General features: G+C 51.7%; 1 protein-coding gene across 2 annotated transcripts in view; it reads left to right on the top strand.

Annotated features, from left to right (window-relative positions):
• The window catches only part of COL5A1 (collagen, type V, alpha 1), a 170,618-nt gene that overhangs the window by 125,596 nt on the left and 25,671 nt on the right, over positions 1-19,351 (top strand). For both annotated transcript variants that reach the window (XM_006863708.1, XM_006863709.1), the window contains exons 32-48: positions 27-80; positions 2,708-2,752; positions 2,848-2,901; positions 4,118-4,162; positions 4,580-4,633; positions 5,482-5,535; positions 8,548-8,601; positions 9,784-9,891; positions 10,468-10,557; positions 10,650-10,703; positions 11,175-11,282; positions 14,929-15,036; positions 15,783-15,836; positions 17,518-17,571; positions 17,669-17,776; positions 18,857-18,910; positions 18,986-19,093. In XM_006863708.1, the coding sequence (XP_006863770.1) occupies positions 27-80; positions 2,708-2,752; positions 2,848-2,901; positions 4,118-4,162; positions 4,580-4,633; positions 5,482-5,535; positions 8,548-8,601; positions 9,784-9,891; positions 10,468-10,557; positions 10,650-10,703; positions 11,175-11,282; positions 14,929-15,036; positions 15,783-15,836; positions 17,518-17,571; positions 17,669-17,776; positions 18,857-18,910; positions 18,986-19,093 (1,206 nt within the window). The remainder of the gene's footprint in view (positions 1-26; positions 81-2,707; positions 2,753-2,847; positions 2,902-4,117; positions 4,163-4,579; positions 4,634-5,481; positions 5,536-8,547; positions 8,602-9,783; positions 9,892-10,467; positions 10,558-10,649; positions 10,704-11,174; positions 11,283-14,928; positions 15,037-15,782; positions 15,837-17,517; positions 17,572-17,668; positions 17,777-18,856; positions 18,911-18,985; positions 19,094-19,351) is intronic.

The following is a 19,351-nucleotide window of genomic DNA, read 5'->3' as shown; positions in this document are numbered from 1 at the left end:
GGATCCCCTAATCTCCTTTCTTTCAGGGTTCTATTGGATTTCCTGGATTTCCGGGCTCCAATGGAGAGAAAGGTGGCAGGGTAAGCATGGCCCGGCCTCTGGCCAGGTAGCTTGCTATTTCCCAGCATGTTCCCGAGTCCACGGCCTGTTTACTTCTCTCCAAGGTTGCCGTTCAGAACCCTCAACCTTGAATTCATGGTCTTGAGCACTGCACCATGGCTCTTCCGTGAGCGCGGTGGCTGGGCGGTGGTATGACAGGAAGTCAGTGGCCAAGGAGGGGAAGCTTCTAGTAAACATTGCCTCCCAGAAACTCCTTCCAGCCATTGTGAGAACCAGATTCCTCGTACCCAAGCAGCCCTTCCTCCAGGCTGCTTTTGTTGTTGTTAAGTGCTAAGTGTTAAGTATTTCAGTTCTGACTCACAGCGACCCTGTGTAAGGTTTCCAAAGAGTGGCTTGTGAGCTTGAGCCATCGACCTTGCTGTTCAAACCGACCATCCAAACAGAACCTTGCTGTTCTTTCCCCCACCCCGCCCCCACTCACTCCCAGCTCAAGTTCAAGGTGTTTCCTCTCCTTCCCACTGCCAAGCTGCCATTGTCCTATGATTCCCGCTAGGCTGTCAGGATGAACAAAGGAGTTTGAGGCACTGGACTGGGAGCTGGGTTGTTCTGCCACTTGCTCTGGGTGTGCCTCACAGAATCATGTGATAAGCGCAGCTCATCAAATAGGACACTGAGCCCACTGCGGCCTTTGTTGCTGAGCTGGCCTGGCCCCTGGACACAGAGACTGTCCAAGCTGTGTTTATGGGGGAACAGTTACAGAGCAGAGGTGAAGACTCAGCCCCATAGGGGTGAAGCCCTTCTGTGTGCTGCCAGAGGCAAGGTTGGCCATCCCAGCTGAGATGGAGCTTCGGGGTGTACCCCTCCTCAGATATGCTGTTTGGCCAACACTTTGATGTCAACACCAGAATTGTCTGTACAAGCAGAATTGTCCTACCAGAGCCACAAAGGGAGAACGGTGGTTATGCTGAAGTCCCTTGGTGGTCATAGGGAACCAGAGAGGTCAGCACACATGGCGGTCTCAGTGTGACCCTCCTCTGCAGACCCCATGGTCTGCCACAGCCCTTGGTGGATAGACAGTTTCACTCTGGCAGGACTTGGGTAGGCAGCAATGTCCCGTGCTAGCTTGTCCAGGGTGACATGGATGTGTGATGTTCCGATTGCTCAGCCTTCATGAACCAGACACCTTCCAGATGCCACATGTCTGTTCCGAGAGTAGATGGGCAATGGCAGGGAAGGATGTGGCTGCTAGGAGTGACCTCACCCGGCCACCGTGTGCCTCCCAGACACAGTTGGGGCATGCGGGTCCCCAGACAAGCTTGACTTTCCAACTGAAGACAACTTTGCTAATTGTTCTGAATTGTTGCATGGAACATTGATCTGCTCAGTAAACCTCTACCCAATTCACAATAAAAAGTTCAAAACCAACAAAACAAAAAGGTCACAGCCTTAAAAACTCCATGGGCTGGAGACCTCCCAGGCCACCTGAGCGAGGACAGAGGACGTGATCCAAAGCAGCATTGTGTCCAGCAGATTCTGTTGCCAGTACTGTGAATGCCCTGGTCTGATGCCCCTACATTTTTCTTCCTCCGTGGGCTCAGATGCAAGCTGGGCCACAACCCATGCCATCTGTTGGCTGATGGAGGACTAGGGATTTGGAATTGGCATCCGGGATGGAGACCCCGTGAGGCTCACCACCACCCCCTCCCCACAATGCCGAGAACAAGCCAAGTCTGGCCGTGAAGGCTTCCCCAGGAAAAAAGAGTTGATCTTTGGAAGAAAGCAGATGTTTTATTAATTTTCATGTGCAAATATTTATTGAAAGTCAAAGGATCTTGCCACATAATTAAAATACTGGAGCCAGAGTGTGTTGTTACAGAGCAACATAATTAACTCATCATGCTAAATGGTCTTGTTAGATCCCTTTTGAGACAGGGCCTAGAAAGCTGTGTTGGTGCTGGTGGGGTAGGGGGTGGCTGGGAACGAAGGAGATGGAGTGAGAGGGTGCTTTTGTGGGGGAGTGTTGATTAACTGCTCATCCCGTTTTCTGTCTTACTACAACCAGAACCAAACCCAGGAAGTGGATTGAGAAACCATGGAGCTATAGGGCCTGTACCCCATCTCTCATGCCCACATGCTGTGGGAAATGGCACTTTCAGCTATAATATCTTTGTGTTTGGGGGAAAAAAAAACATTTCCCTGTGGGTTGAAAAATGCAAAGCGACTGCAGTAACAGAAAAGGCAGTCTGAAGTCTGAAAGAGAAGAAACGGCTCCCGGATAGGCGCTTTATATATTAAATTGTATGTTCGCTTGTCTGCAGAGCCTGTTGAAAGTTTAATGGCTAATATTCTTAACTGTGGCCACAGTAAATTATGTATGAAAGGGGCCCATTGCCTCTTCGTGCAATAATGATTTCCCCTGCTGGGAGGCAGGCAGGGAGGAGAGGTGGGTTTGGGCTTTGAGGGAAAGGAGCAGAAGACAGCTCTGAACATCCATCAAGCCTCAGCAAGCGGATTAGGTTCCAGCACGGTGTGGGCAGAGTGGGGGGCGTGGGACGACAAGTCCTATGAAAATGGGCAGAAGGCCTTTTGATACCCAAAAGACTGACCACCACTCTTCTGAATGACCACCTGTCTTCTCTGCTTCTAGGGGACTCCTGGAAAGCCGGGACCCAGAGGGCAGCGTGGTCCAACGGTAACCATCTGAGTGGGCATCTGAGTGGGCATCTGTGGGTGGGGTGGAGGAGGGGATTTCTGAACCTGACTGTCCTCCTTTCTCTGTCTGCCCAGGGTCCTCGGGGTGAGAGAGGTCCGAGGGGCATTACCGGGAAGCCTGGTCCCAAGGTATGTCTGCCTATGCCTATGATTTCTCCAGGTAGCCAGATAGAAGCGGTTGCACCCCCACCTCCACCCCCCTGCCACCCTGCCAAGGAGCCCCCGGGGCGGGGGTGATGTGTATAGCAAGACTTTTGTTTTTCTCTTTTTTATTAACAAAAGTTTTCTTGGGGCTTTGTGGCTGTGATCTGCTTTCAAAAGATCTCGGTTAGGAAAGGAGGAGAATGGAGACAGGGGGACAGGGAGAAAGTAGGACAAAGAGAGTGGCAATCCATGAACCGCCTACCAATTCACGTTCAGAAACACAAGCGGGTCTCAGCCCTGATGCCTATTCTGCACACATGGGTTTGCCATGGGCTAGACCATGTGACAGCCCCAAGACATGGCTCTGTCCCCTAAAGACAGGGGCTCCACCACGGTCCAGGGAGGCCAACCTGACTGAGTCTGTGTTCCTCTGAAAGTGCTGGGTGAGCCGCACAGAGACTTTTGCTAGAAACCCAAAGGAAGTTCTCTCTATGTGGAGGCAAAACCCTAGGAGGCCTGTCTTCCTTCCTTCTGTGCGGTGGAAGGATTGACCCCGGTCTGTCTGCAGTTTCCGAATTCTAACGCCCGGGCCGGCTAAGCAAATGAGTGTAATGAATGACTGACGAATGGACAGAAGGGGCTGTCCTCCCAGACAGCTGGAGCTGACCCAGATAATAAACCCACTTAACTCTGACTCATGGTGCCCACATATGTCCTGGTAGAGCTGTGCTCCATGGGTTTTTCAGAGGCTGATTTATTTGCACGTACATTCCGAGTTGCCTCTGGGTGGACTCAAACGTCCATCCTTCTAGCTGATGGCCAAAGACTTAACCGCTGACCTGCCCAGGGCCTTCACCCAACCAGCAGGCTGCAGTCAACACTCCCCCATGATCCTACCTAATGCTCCCCTACAGGAAGCTGGACACTCGCTGCGATGGACATTGGGACACCAGGTCCTTGTCCTGTGTGCCTGTTGTGGTGGGTTTTAATATACTGCCTGCCGGGAGCTGCTCTCTTCTCCTAGAACTTCAGATCCCTCGGCTACAGCCCTAACGCTTTCACTCCTGAAGGTCAGGGTGACCTTCAGGATCCAGATGCCCAGTGTTGGCTCTGAAATGGTGATGATGTCATGGTCAGAGTCTTGGATCAAATGCAATGATGTAATCAGTACTAATAAGTTTGTCTCTGTCTCTCTCCCCAGGGCAACTCGGGAGGTGATGGCCCTGCTGGCCCTCCTGGGGAACGGGTAAGTACTTCCCCCAAGGGGCCATAGGAGTCACCCTAGAATTCAGCCACCCTTCTGTTATTTTCCTAGGGTTGGCATGGAGACTGGGGCACAGGGCACCCTGCTGGTGAAAGGGATTTCCCTGGGGTCCCCAAGGTGGATCTGTGATTCTGAATACTGTTGGCTGAGAGGGTTCTACCCACTGGCTCTGGGACTCGGGGTTTAGAAGTGGCTGAGACATTGGAATACCTGGTCCTTGTCCCATCCCATTGCACCCCATGGGACCTGGCCTCCTCTTTACCCCCTGGCTGGGGACGAGGTTATAGGGAACCCCAGGGAATGGCTCTTGCACCCTGGAGTGGGTGGCAGTCGGGGCTGCCTGGCCCCTGAATGCTGGAGAAGACACCTGTGTTCAAACGGGCCATTCTCTGTCCCCAGGGACCCAATGGACCTCAAGGACCAACAGGATTTCCTGGACCCAAGGGTCCTCCTGTAAGTACTCTGTTTGTCTTGCTGGGCTGCGTACCCGGCTCCTCTGACCTCAGGGTTTCCTGGAGACACTTGGTTTTCCCTGAGGGCCCATGTGGGTTGTTGGGCAGAGGGAGGCGAGAGGTGAGACCCTGAAGCATTCCTTGGCTTGTATATGGGTCACTCCAATCATGACCTTCTCCCTTGTGTGTTCTCATAGTTCTCTCTCCTTGTAAGGACACTAGGCATTGGATTTAGGCCCCCTCTTACCTTGTATGACCCCCACCTTAACTTGATTCCATCTGCCAAGACCCTATTTCCAGTCTCTAGTCACAAGTGCGGGGGCGGGGGTTTGCACTTCAGCACATCTTTTTTGGGGAGACATGACTCAACCCATGAGAGTGCAGTATGTAACAGTTCCCTTTTAAGACCCCTACAAACAGAAGAGTCATCAGGCAGTGGGCACTGATGCCTCCAGGGGTGTAGTAGAGGGCAGTGCTTAGGAAGAAGCCTGCTGGACAGACTTGAACTGGACAGACTTGGGGTGAGGTCCTACTGTGCACCCTCCTGGCTGTGACCATGGAGAGCAGCTTAGATGTTCCCAGGTTTCTACCCCAGGAGATGAGGAAGCAGCATGTATGCATCTGGGGTGTTGTGAGGGTTCTCTGAGTCCTTTTGAGGGGAGGCAGAGTGTATGTCCTGCTCAGGGTGAGCTCCACCTCATCTTGCCAACCCCATGACTGTCAGAGGACACTGGTGGGCAGGAATCATTGAAGCCAAGTGGCCATTCATATTGCCCAGGGTGGAGTTACATCTGAAGGAGCAAGCTGCTTGGAATTTAATGGGCTTGTTTCTTTTACTTCTTTCTCCAGGGCCCCCCAGGCAAGGATGGACTCCCCGGACACCCTGGACAGAGAGGCGAGACTGTGAGTATTGGAGTGCTGGGGTCACAGATGTATACCTTCTCCTGGGTGGACCTGTCCAACTGGTGTGGCGGGATGGCCACACAGGCCAGTCCGCGTCTTCTATAACCTCGTCTTCTATAACATCAAATGTCCCACCACCATCCACCATGACACAAACAAATGTTGCGACTTACTGGAACCCCAGCCAGGCACCCCTTTGTGCTCTCCTCCAGAATCATTTTGAGCACAACCAGCTTCAACTAAAGAGCATGCTTACTGTGGAGGCAGCTGGAACGGTTCTGCACCTCAACTGTGCATTCAGTTATCGTATGTGACACACCTCAGAAGGAAGGACCTAGGCCTGTTGCCCACCCAGTTATGTGTATCTGGGCTGTGCCGACTGGGGGGCAGACAGTGGGGGCTTAGACTGTTCCTTCAACACCCACTATTAGAGTGTGAAAACAACAAATCCTATTAAGCCAATCACAGAAATTCATTGATGTTTATTTCATATACAATTTTCAAATTAGGGTAACATTTCCAACTAAAACCAAACCAAACTCCTGTTGTTTGGTCAATAAGATGGAGTAGAACTGCCCTGTAGGGTTGTCAAGACTGTAAATTTTTACAGAAGTTGACTGCCATATCTTTCTCCTATGAAGCAGCTGGTGGATTTGAACTGTTGACCTTTAATTTAGCAGCCCGGCACTTAACCCGTTGCACCACCAGGGTTTCACGGTTCCAACTAGAGCGTCAAAAATGTTCTCAAGAAGAAAAATCTTGGACGGATTTCTTATGTTCCAATAGATTACTAGTTGCCATGGAAACAGGGTCAGAACTGTGTTGACAAGATAGTAATTTCTTTGGTTCTGCACCAACACCTACACCTACACCTACACCTTGAAGGACTCCAACACTTCAGTTGGAAGAGAACACATTTCTGAGGAACATGATCATCTTTTGGCTCCAAGCTGGGACTTGACCCAGTTTCACACCTTGTTCATGGAAGTTGTGGGTTCAGCTGGGATCTTAGGGTCCAGCCTGTGACCAGCTGGGGACTCGCAGTGCCCTTTGACCTTCACGTCCCCAAATTCCTTCTGTGTGCACACTCTACTGCACCCAGCTGAAAGGACACACAACAGCACTGATGTCAACACAGGGCAGATACACCATGGGTTTGCGGGAATGGCCCATGGCCTCTGCAGTTTCCTCGTACTTGCCCACTGCCATCTGTCAATTCTAATGAGTAGAAACCCTGTTGTTGGTGTTATGTGTCGGTTCTGATTCATAGCAACTCAGTTTCTGAGGCTCTAAATATTTACAGGAGTAGAAAGTCTCATCTATCTCCCGTGGAACAGCTGGTAGTTTTGAACTGCTGACCTTGTGGTTTGCAGCCTGATTCATAACCACTACGCTACCAGAAACCCTGGACACAGTAAAACTGCTCAATTGGGTTCCTGAGGCTGTCATCTTTCTCCTCTGCAGCAGCTGGTGGGTTCGAACCGCTGAGGTGCCTTTAGCAGCTCAGTGTTCACCCCCACTGCGCCACCAGGGCTCTTGGGTGTCATACAGAGGTCTTTAAAGGTCTCTCACCGGAGAAGCAGGCTCCACACGAAATGGGCTCTAAGTGTTGTGTTTACGATGCTCTTGGTATAAAAAAGCCCCCCTCGTCCCACTGGGGCTCCTTGTGATGAAAGCTCTTTTAATTACACCTTCTGGTGATGGCTGCGTGGTGCCCAGTGCCTGATGGATGGAGACTCTTCTGCCCCAGTTTTTGCAGAGAAAAATTAAAATAGAGCTCTGAGCCGGCATATTGTTCTCAAATGCCTTTCCGAGGAGACGGGATGAAAGGGTTTGCTTTCTCTCCGATTTATCCTGGTGAAATAATGAGGCTGCTGGTCTCTGCTGGAATAAGAATATACGTCCTCCCAGCTGCCTTTTCTATGCTGCCATGAGACGGGGCTTCTGAGATGATGCTGGGCTCCCCCCGCCGTGAGATCCCTCTCTGCACATAAGAGCATTTCCTCAGGCTAGTCCAGACTCCCTCATGGGCAAGGTCTTTACTGGGCCCCTTTCATTAGAAATGGCTCTTAGTCCCCATCAATGTGAGTCAATAGGTTATTGCTCAGAATCAGCCAGGGGTGGTCCTTTCTTACTGGATCTGCTAATCCAGACCCCCGGAGGAGGTGCCTGCTCCACTTGGATACTCCTCTTGGCCACCTGCCCATCCTACCATCTCTTATCTCTGGCCCCAGAGGTGCCCCTGCAAAGGGCTTTGTGCAGCTCCTCTGGGCTACAGCGGGCACCTGGAAACCACAAGGAGACGGAGGCTGACTAACTTGGAGGCTGCACAGGCTTTTGCAATGCTAGCACCTGGCTTCATCCGGGGATGAATGCATGCCGCTTCCCTCGGCAGACTCTGGTGCTTCCTCTGAACGAGGAGGGACCCATGCACATCTCTCCTTCAGTCACCTGGGGCTGCAGATGGTGTGTCGGCAGCCAGCACCAGGAATGAAGCCCAGCCTCGCAGCCAGCTCCTTCCTTTGCAGGAGTCTGCATACAGCTTAGCCAAATTATTCAAAGCTCAGCTCAGCTCTTCTCTCCACGTGAGTGTGCTGAGCAGAAACGGAGGTAATCGTCCCTCGGAGCCACTGGGTTTTGGAAGCGGGGAGTCATGGCTTGCTCGTGATGTGATGAAGTGCCGAGTGCACATTAGTTCGCCATGCCCCGAGGCCTTGTGGAAGAAGCAGGAATATGCCCACAAAGTAACTTCTGAGAAGCTCACATAGGACTGGGCCCCTCCCGGCAGCCAATACACGGCACCAAGCCTCCTCAGAACGTGAACATTTAGTGACAAGATAAAGATGAAGCCCAGCAGTGGAGAAGCAGCTTGTGAAACCAGAGGGCCTCTGTGGAATCCATACCCAAAGACCCACATGAAATAAATCTGGGGGTGCCCACCATCTGGGAGCTGGGGTGGAGAAATATATGGTGGTGCGAGGTAACCCACAGCATGAAATTCTGTCTCCACAGGGCTTCCAAGGCAAGACTGGCCCTCCAGGGCCCCCGGGTGTGGTGGGCCCTCAGGTGAGACCCCCTCTGCTTTCATCCAGTGTCTGAGGCAAGGTTCTTGAGAGAACAGACACAGTAACAGCCAACTGGGTGGATTATTAGAAGCAGACAACCAGGCGTTTCTTCCAAGGCACTGCTGGGTAGATTTGGACCTCCAGTCTTGTAACTATCAGTGGACAGCGTTAACTGTTGACGCCACCCAGAGACTTATTAAGACAGATCTAGCTCTGCTAGGAGAGAGGAGGAATACATAGAGGGTTGGTGTGTTGTTCCTGTTAAGTGGCGTCAAGTCAATTCTAACTCATAGCTGCCCAGTATAGGGTTTCCAAGGAGTGGTTGGTGGGTTTGAACTGCTGACCTTGTGTTTCTCAGTCTAGTGTTTATCCTACAACACATCCAGGGTATGTAGAGAAATTTATTGATTTTGAGGAATTAATTGGCTCCTATGTCTTACCATTAGAGTTATGCTCCCAAATCAGCAGGTCAAGTGAAGGGAGAGGAAAGTGCTGGTGTTCAGGCAAGATAGTCTGGAAATAGAACACACCCTGGGGAAACGCTTCTGGTTTAACCTGATTGCATAAGGCCCACCACCTTCTGGATGGCTTAATTACACATAGCAACTCTGCAATAGTGGAGTTAGCACCCAGCGGAGCAGAGAGGAGGGGTAGGTCCTGACCCAGGGAAGCAGGCTCAGGACCTTGAGGCCAGAGGGACAGTTGGGTCAGCATGGAGCCAGGCTCCTGGGTCCCTGGAGAGGACCAGCTGTGTGGGCTGTCCTTGTCTTTAGTGTCCAAGGAAGCCTGGTTCCCTAACCCCTGATCCTGCCCAGGTCCCTGTGGAGGGCTTGTTTTTCCTGGCACTCTCACTCTTCATGTGATGATGTGGCCATAGCTCTATGGGGACAGGCAACATGCTGCTTACTTCCCGGCTGCCTTGGCGATGTCCCTCCCTCGCCCGGTCTCCTACCCTGGGCAGTATAGGCCATGTCCACTGGATGAAGGACTCTCAGGTGGGGAGAGGGGCGCACACCCACAAGATGTTGAGTAGGACTGACTTTGCCTGCTAACATTTCCCTTCTGGATTTTTCAAGAAGGAACATGGAGGCTGGGTGGGTGTGGGCTCAGACTCAGGTAGAGATTCACATCCTTGCATGTCTCTAGGAAGTGTGGTTGTGGCTAACAATGCTTGTCCCTGTAGGGTCCCACGGGAGAGACTGGTCCAATGGGTGAACGCGGCCACCCTGGGCCCCCAGGGCCTCCTGGAGAACAGGGGCTCCCAGGCGTGGCTGGAAAGGAAGGGACCAAGGTGAGTTTCTTGGCTCCTTCCTATCAGAATACCTCTGAGGGGCCATTTCCAGGCTTTGTGCTGTCTTTGGCTCTGTTGTGACAAGTAGGCAGTTTCTCAAACTCTCTAAACACCGCACTTTCCAGGTTTAAACCAGGAAGTGAAGCTCTGTGTAGGACGGTGGAAGGCTGGGAGCTCACATGCAACTCTTTCAGACATTTGGTTTCAGACTTGATCACAGGACCATTTGGGGTTACACTTTGAGCATTTGTTCTTGTCACGGTTCTCAGATGGGTCCCAGGCATGCCAACCAGGTGGCTTCAGAGACCACAGCCTGCACAGCCACCTTGGGTATCCGGGGGACAGGGCTGGGACCCCCGCAGACTTTTCCCAGCAGCACGCCAGTCAACCGAGCCAACCTACTTTTGAGGTCGGCAGTATTCATATACCTGGAGCTGTGGGCACAGCAGGTCACCTCCCTGGTTCATGGTGTCCCAGTGGGGTCTCAGAGAGAGCCCTGCCTGGTTCTCGGACACCTGCTCCTAGCCGCCTCCTCTGCAGCTGGAAGCAGGTGAATAACCCATGACTCTGTTTCAGGGGGATCCTGGTCCTGCCGGCATCCCTGGAAAGGATGGGCCCCCAGGACTACGTGGCTTTCCTGGGGACAGAGGGCTTCCTGGCCCAGTGGTGAGTGACAGGCTAAGTGGGCCATAAGGGTGGACGGAGCCCAGCCCGGCCTCTTCCTCCAGGGCCCTGACTCTATCCATCTTGCTTCACAGGGGGCTCTTGGATTGAAAGGCAATGAAGGGCCACCCGGTCCACCAGGGCCTGCGGTGAGTGGTACTGGCCTGGCACAAAGCCCACCCACCCATCGGTTGCCTCCCACCCACTCTGCAGGCCAAACAGATGGTCCCAAAAGCAGAGAAGCACTCCAGCTTCTTCTGCTGGTTGTCTGTGCAAGGCATGGTGGGCAAGACAGGGTTTGAGAAGGGGCCAGCAATGGTTGGGATCATAGAGTGTGGAGGAACAAAGCAGAGAGTGACCACTTAGGGGACGGAACCCAGAGCGGGCAGTGATACCAAGCCTCTGGGGATGGAGGGGTCATTGGGCAATAAGTAAGAAGGACACATTCATAGAAGCAGAGTGGGGAGGAGACAAGAGGGGCCAGACCTCACTGAGCTTCAACTGTACTCATGTAAAGAGCCATTGGAAGCCACAGTGGGTTCCCGAGTGAGTGCCGCTCTGGAAAGTGTTCACACTGCTAGAGAGCCTTTGAAGGAAACCATTTTCTTGCCCTGACCCAGGGATCTCCAGGGGAGAGAGGTCCTGCAGGTGCTGCCGGGCCCATCGGGATTCCAGGGCGCCCCGGACCCCAGGGCCCTCCAGGGCCGGCTGGAGAAAAAGGGACACCTGTAAGTACTGCCTAGGTTGGGGTGAAGTGGGGTCCCCTCTGGTGTGGAGGCATGGGGCTCCTCATAGGTCCTGTCATGTCCCCATCAGCATTTTCTGAGGTGTTTGTTGGATGGCGGTGGGAGGACATGGGTGGGTTTACAGTATATTCCATGAGGGTACCCACCTTTGTACATTTTCCAGCGAGTGTTGAGCAGGGGGCTGGGTAGGGCCAGTTCTCAGACAGATCAGCCGTCCCCTGGCTTAGACCCCACACCTGGGTCCAGCTCTACAGCTGGGGGGCAGGAGATACTGCTCCGAGTGACATCAATCAGACACACAGGGACCTTTGGGGTCAGACAAATGACAGCTTATAGCAATCAGGGTGGTGAGAAGCCAAGTAGATTTTCCAAAATGTTGAGATCTGATGTTTATCCTTTCCATGCCCCTGCACTCGGCTTGGCGGATGGAACGTTGGGAATTCTAGCCCGGTGTTGATTAGTGCCTCCCGGGGAGGGAAAGGGCTTTGCTCAGGTACACCTGGCCTGACCACCCAGGTATGAGAAGACACCTTTTGTTCAAGTGCAACACAGCCTCATCAGAAAGGACGTCCCTTCTGTGCGAGCAGCACAATTAATTCTGTAAACCTGCCTTTCTGGTTAACGCTTCGGTAGGTTTAGAGGTGGCAGGAGAACTTACACAGTGGCCTTGGCCTGGTGCTTAGGGTGCCTGAACAGGAGCAGAGAATGTTACGTTGTGCCCAGCACAGGGGGGAAGCTTCTCTGATGGGGAAAAGGGCAGAGAGAGACAGAGCCCCAATTCCCAGCCTCTGGCCAGAGGTTGCTCTGAACCCAAGACCTGAGCTTAGGTAGAACCCAAGGCAGAGGGCCCGGGGTACTGCACCCTCAGTGGATGTGGTCATGGGACCCTCAGTGCCATGTGTGTGGACAAGCCCCTCTATAGGATGGGAGCCCATGAGAGATAGATGTTAGGGATGGCGTGCTCCCCTTTATGGGGCTAGTAGCATACCTCTCACCAAGCAGGACAGGGAGTATAACAGAAAGATATGAGACACCATCCTTGACCCCCATGACAGCCCAACCCCAAATTTTACAGGCTTTGTGGAAGCTCAGGTCAGGGAGAGTGTGTCTGCCAAACCTGCCCCGATATTGGGGTTCAGGAGGGAAGTTAATGAACACCCCTTCTTTCGTTGCGTTCAATTCTTAACCAAAAGGTTTGCGGTTTGTATCCATGCAATGGAATCTCAGCAGAAGAGCTTGGCTATCTGCTTTCATAGGATGGGGTTCATTGGACAGTTGTACTCTGAAACACGTGGGGTTGCCATACATCAGAACCAACACACTGGCAATGGGCTACTTCTTGTGTCAGAGGATACATACTGTGATTCCTTCTTTCTGGTCCAAGTCCAACTTGAGTCAAACAATTTGAATTTTCCAAGGAGTCCTGTGTTCAAATGGCCACCAAGTGAACCTCCTTGAATTCAGAATTTGAGAATGGGTCCTAGTTCCAGGTGTGGGCTGGTGCCAACACAGCCTTCTCAGATGAGACAGGAGGTGGGTACTGACTGATTTTTCGGAAGGATGTCATTTTCTGGTGCGTTCTGCTCTCGGGTGCTCATGGGCAGAAAGAACACTCTGGCTGCGTGCCTTGGGCAAGCGCTGGGTATTGAAACCGCTTTGGAAACATCTGCACCATTGAGAATCAGTTCAATGTGTTATTGGGTATAAAAAGGCAGTTTTGATGGCACCTATTCTGATGGTACTCAGGATATTGATCCCTGCTGAATAACACTTGAGAAAACTGTACATTCAGCTCATAGAAAACACATGCAAATTGGCCGGAAATGGCCTTGTTCACTGTTTTCAGATAGTAAATGTGTAAGCAGAAATCTAGCACAAGGAGAAGGTCACAGCTCAAAGCTGTTACCAAGGAATAGCTCCAGAAGGAAGAGAAGGTTGAGAGAGGGTCAGGCTTTTCCCAGAGGAAGGCAGAAACCCTCCTGACAAGGCCTGATGGTAGTCTTGGCATTTTTGCTGGCTTCCTGAAAATGGAATATATATCAATAGGAACCAGGGAAGAGGAGTAGGCAGTGACTTGTGTGGACAAGAGAGGAGAATGAGGTGGAAGCTGTCCCTGAGTGGACAGGTGCCAGGTTGCAGGAGAGCAGTTGCCGGCCATGTTCAGATCTGAGCACCAAATGTCCTTGCCTTCCTGCATGTCCCCTCCCTAATGTGCAAACCTCTCACCCTGCGCATCCATCTGGAGAAGGGTTCCTGGCTCCTGTGAGAAAGTTCAAGCTGTACACAGAGCGGTGTGATTACTGGCAAAATGAAAGCAAGCGGGGACTTTGGAATGTTTGAGATTGCCCAGGGAGCAGTGATGAGACAAAGTCATGAGGGACGGGAAGAGAGTGTGTGCATGAGTGCATGCATGCAGCATATGTGTGTGCATGTGTGCATGCTACTGTCTTACATGTGTCTAGTGTATGCATGTATATCCACATGTGTGTCCAGTGTACACATGTGTGCATAAGTACATGGTGTGTGCGCACATGCACGCATATCTATACATGCAGGGGTGTGTGTGCACATGATTACACATGTATGCGGTGTGAGCACCCACACATACACCACACATGTACCCACATGTGCACACATGTCTCTTTGCATTTGTGTGGACACACATGAGTGCATGCATACACATTGAGTACATGCAAGCGTCCATGCCTTTGGGTTCATATGAATACATGTGTAATCTCTGTGTGTGCATGTATGTAAGGGTTCATGAGTGTGTGCATGTGTGATCTTTGTGTACATGTGTGCATGCTAGTGTTTGTGTGTGCGTGCGTGCATGCATACAAGTCTCTGTGCAGGTGAGTGCATGTGCATAAGTGCATTCCATGCATATGTGCGTCTATGCATGTATATGAGTGTCTATGCATGTATCTCTGTGTGTGTGTGCATGAATGTGCGCATGAGTGTTCCTGTGTGTGCATTTGTGCATGTGAGTCTCTGTGCAAGTGAGCACATGTGCATAAGTGCATTCCATGCATATGTGTGTCTATGCATGTATCTCTGTGTGTGACTATGTGTGTGTGCATGAGTGTTCCTGTGTGTTTGCATTTTTGCATGCAAGTCTCTGTGCAGGTGAGCACATGTGCATAAGTGCATTCCATAAGTGCATTCCATGCGTATGTGTGTCTATGCATGTATCTCTGTGTGTGAGTATGTGTGTGTGTCTATGTTCTTGCATGTGAGTGCATGGCCGCAGAGGGAAGTCTATCTGCAGAGAACTGACAATGTGAGACCGGCGCTGGCAGGGGCTGGCCAGTCTGTCTCTTGCCTTGATAAAGCGTAAGGACCATGCACACAGGCTCCCACCTGGTCAGGCTGGGTGTGAGCCCTGGCTCTACTGCTCCCTCTCAGCATCTCAGTCTCCTCATTGTAAATGAGTGGTCCTTCTTGAATGACTGTGGGTGAGTGTGATGGTGCCTGACTCAGAACCACTGCTGAACACCACTGGGGTGGTGGTGCCAGTCAGTCCCCAAGAATTCCTGCCCTTTCCCCAGCTGTCCCTCTGGGTGAAGCACTGACAACAGAGGGTCATGCCATGGAGCTGCATCTGACTAGACTTCTCTGTCCTCTCCAGGGCGAGAAAGGGCCACAAGGCCCGGCCGGCCGAGATGGTCTCCAGGGCCCTGTGGGGCTCCCTGGCCCAGCAGGACCTGTGGGGCCTCCAGGAGAAGATGGGGATAAGGTAAGGGGACTGAGGACACACACGGGTAAGATGGAGGGCCAGCGACAGGGCAGAGCGCCGCTCTGTGGTTGCTCTAGAAACAGCCCCCATGTGTTTGGGTAACTTTGAGACTTGGGTTCTGGTGTCGTGTCCCAGACAACTGCTGTCAGAGAAGACAGAGAGACGCACGCTGTACCCTGGCATCATTCACATTCAGACTCACAGAGGGAGCCATGTCTGTGTTTCAGCGGCCCCATTTGCATGGTCCTGATTCCCTTCGTTAAGACTGGGAATGATTCGAGTTTGAGGGTGGGGGAGAGTTACTGGAACTTTATACTGCCTTCAAAAGAGACAGTGACGTTTAGTCCTTGGGCCTGGATTCTCTGGTGACATTTCCCATGTTGTCACCTCTGCTTATAGATGACACTTTGCATCCCTGGGACAGCACAGAAGAAGGTCTGAGTCGAGTCTTTGGGAGCTCAGTGATTGAGTTTCCATTATAAGACTGTCAAGGTGGTAGTCCAATTTGAACACAAAATTGAAAAACTAATTTCAATCTTTCCCCCACATTTTCAAACCTTCCAAAATTCTGCACAGCATCAGACGAAGACATTGTCTCCTTTATGCCTTGTAGTAAACAGAAGGAAATTTAATTTATGGAAACATTTCTTCTTGGGAGAATTAGGGACCCACCTGCAGAGTTGAGTCTTAATCTCTAAGAATGGTTGTGAGGCTGTCTGAGGAAACCTTCCACCATCTTCCCCTAGGGCGAGATTGGCGAACCCGGTCAGAAGGGGAGCAAGGGGGACAAGGGAGAGCAGGTAAGACACCCTTCCGTGCCTGTGGGCTACACTTGGTGTCAGAGGTGACCTTGTGACAGGTGTTCTTTATGGTGACTGATGTGACACCACTGAATGAGCTTCCTGTCCCATTAAAATTCTCTGCCTGTGTCTCTGCATGTGTGTGTGTGTGTGTGTGTGTGTGTGTGTGTGTAGTCCTGGTTAGGTGCTGTAGGATCAGCACTGGACCACAAGATTGATTTGAACCATAAGGTCAGTGATTCAAACTCACTAGTCATTCCTCAGAAATGCTATACAGGGTTGCTATGAGTCAGAACTGACTCAACAGCACTTAACAATAACTACATGCCTGTGTGTGCATATGTGTGTATGTATTTATGTATGGCATAGCTAAGCATAAGAAACCCTGGTAAGGTAGTAGGTTGTAAGTTGGGCTGCTAACCGCAAGGTCAGCAATTTGAATCTACTGGCTGCTCCATGGGGAAAAGATGAGGTTTTCTGTTACTATTAACATTTTCAGCCTTGGAAACCCCATACAGGGTGGCTATGAGTTGGAGCTAGCTTGATGGCACACCACCGACACCCCATATCTACGTATATACATAAGGATGTATATGAAGGGTCCCTGGTGGAACTGTGGGTTAAGCACCAGGCTTCTAAGTTCAAGGCTCCTGGTTCAAGCCCACCATCTGCTCCTATACAGATAATCGCTGGCAAGGGGGATATGCCTATGTATGTGTGAACACACATGTGTCTATGTGACTATATACATATATTCATGCTTACATGCACATGCATGTATGTGTATGAGTATAAAGAAGCACTGGTTGCATAGTGAATAAGTGCTTAGCTGCTAACCCAAAGGTCAGTGGTTCAAACCTACCTGCCACCCCAGGGAAGGAAGATGTAGCAGTCTGCTTCAGTAAAGATGTGCAGCCTTGGGACCCTATGGCGCAGTCTATTCTGTGCTGTAAGGTTGACAGGAGTCAGAAAGAACTTGATGGCAGTTTGAGTATATATACATGTGTGTGTGTATATGTGCATGTAGGTAAGTATGTGCACATGGGTGTGTGTGTGTGTGTGTGTGTGTGTGTGTGTGTATAGTCATGCTGTGGCACTGTGGGTTAATGCGCTGGACTACAAAGTCGGTTTGAACCTCAAGGTTGGTGGTTCAAGTTCACCAGTTGCTCCTTGGAAACCCTATACAAGGACTAACAACAGCAATGCACACACACTCACATTTGTGTGTGCATGGATGTAGTTATGTAGGGATGTATGTGTGGGTCTGACTCTCGGGGCTAAGTAGGAACAGAAGCCTCCTTGGGGTCGGTGCAATGAAGCACTGGGTCCCAGCTCTCCTGACACACTCTCATCCCTGCCATGCTGAGGAGGGCAGCATGTTGCCCAAGTGCCTACTCATTCTCCCCTCTTCCTGTCCTGAAATATCCATGTGTCCTGTGGCAAAGCCCTACACATGGCCGCCAGCTTTCTCCAGTGACTCTGAGACACTTTAGCTGCTGTGTGTCCCTGCCTGTCCCCAGACATGAGTATCTGCGTTCCTATTGCCCTCCACCACTGGCCATGACTCCCACGATCCCACCCTCTGACCTCTGAGAGCCATGACCTTTGACGACCCCTGGGCTGACCAGCCTCACTCAGCTCCTTCTGCTTGTCCTTAGCTACATCTGTCTTGTCCCCACAGGGTCCTCCTGGGCCTACAGGTCCTCAAGGCCCCATCGGACAGCCAGGTCCCTCTGTAAGTATCTGTTGACGACAACTCTCAGGAAGAATCTCGCTGTGAGCAGACATGGCAACATGTAGGGCTGATCTTGGACTCAATGATTTTCCTGCAGGGGGCGGACGGCGAGCCGGGGCCTCGGGGCCAGCAGGGCCTTTTTGGTCAGAAGGGTGACGAGGGCCCACGAGGTTTCCCAGGTCCCCCTGGGCCCGTGGGGCTGCAGGTAAGGTAGCCGGGTCAGCTGTATGTGGTCCTGTGTCTTTCTGTGTTCCCTTCCCTCTTGCTTGTCCATCAAGGACTGGAAGCTAGACAGGGCTGCAGAGACCCTCCAGGCAGCGCCCCCATGGAGCTGCAAGTATGGCAGATCTGAATTCCCAGATACGCCCCCGCCCCATAGCTGTTTCTAACTCAGGATGTTTATTCCCAAGCCCATGTAAGATCGGGGAAATCCTGCCCAGCTAGAAAACTTGCCTGTCAATATTGGGGGCCATTTCCTTCCAAGACCTTCTAGAAGCATGTGTGAACATCTATCAGGAGAAAGAGGAGGCTTTCTGCCTCTGTGAAGATGTAAAGCCCCAGAAACACCATGCAAGATTGCTGTGAGTCCGAACCAACTCCACGGCACTTAAGAACAATGACATGAAAAGACGTGTGGGCCCTGGCAGTGTAGACGGTTAGGTACTAGGTTGCTAACCGTAAGGTCACGTGTTGAAACCCACCAGCTGCTCTGAGGGAGAAGGATGAGACAGTCTGCTTCCAGAAATACTACAGCCTCGAAAACCCCATGGGGCAGTTCTCCTCTGTTCTGTAGGGTTTTTCTGTAGGGTTGCTATGCGTCAGAATCGACTCTTTGCCAGTGGGTGGGTTTGTGCACATAGGTCATTTTATATGTTTTTTGTCACATCTGAATCATGCTAGATGCAGGGAAAGTTCTGTTCTCAGCATTGCCTAGTTCCTGTGACATGATGAATCCCGTTGAATGCCTTTGAGTAGCCTTTGAACACATGACTTTTTATTTATTTTTGGAAACATGGTTTCTTAGCTGTGGTGGTGCATGGCAGACATCTTCCTGCTATTGGCTCAGGTTGACTTGTTTGATGGAACATGGGAGTAAGCACCTGAGCCCACAGATGTTTCTTGACTCACTTTCTCGGGCTTGGTTCTGAGCATCCTCATGAGGTGGAGGTTTCACGTTTTGCTGGCACGTGGTTCTCCATCTCGCATTGGTGAAAGAACAAAGCGTCTGCATGTTTGAGGGGCCAGCATGTCTGTGCCATCTCTGACCACTTCCTTTTCTGCCCAGGGTTTGCCGGGACCTCCAGGGGAGAAGGGTGAGACTGGAGACGTGGGCCAGATGGTAAGTGGGACACCTGGTTTCTGTTTGGGGGAACCTTGCATTTCCTCTGTGCTCAATGGTCACTCCCTTTTCTAGGGCCCTCCAGGTCCCCCAGGTCCCCGAGGACCCTCCGGATCTCCAGGTGCTGATGGACCACAAGGCCCTCCAGGTGGAATCGGGAACCCCGGTGCAGTAGGGGAGAAGGTGATGCCTCCTTACTGGTTAGAGTGGCCGCTCTGTGACTTGGGGAGGAGAACATGGGTGTGTGCGTACATGGAACTGCATGTGCACAGGTGTACAGGTGTGTGGCTGGGCCTGGGTGTACACCAGTGTGTTGCTGGGCCTGGGTGTGCACACGTATACAGGTGTGTGGCTGGGCCTAGGTGTGTGCAATTGTGTTTCTGGGCCTGGGTGTGCACAGGTGTGTGGCTGGGCCATTCCTGTTGAGTTCCTCAAGGTGAG

The sequence above is a fragment of the Chrysochloris asiatica genome, unplaced genomic scaffold, assembly GCF_000296735.1.
Source record: "Chrysochloris asiatica unplaced genomic scaffold, ChrAsi1.0 scaffold00056, whole genome shotgun sequence".
In the NCBI taxonomy this organism is placed as follows: Eukaryota; Metazoa; Chordata; class Mammalia; order Afrosoricida; family Chrysochloridae; genus Chrysochloris; species Chrysochloris asiatica.
This window is presented reverse-complemented; position numbering and strand designations above follow the sequence as displayed.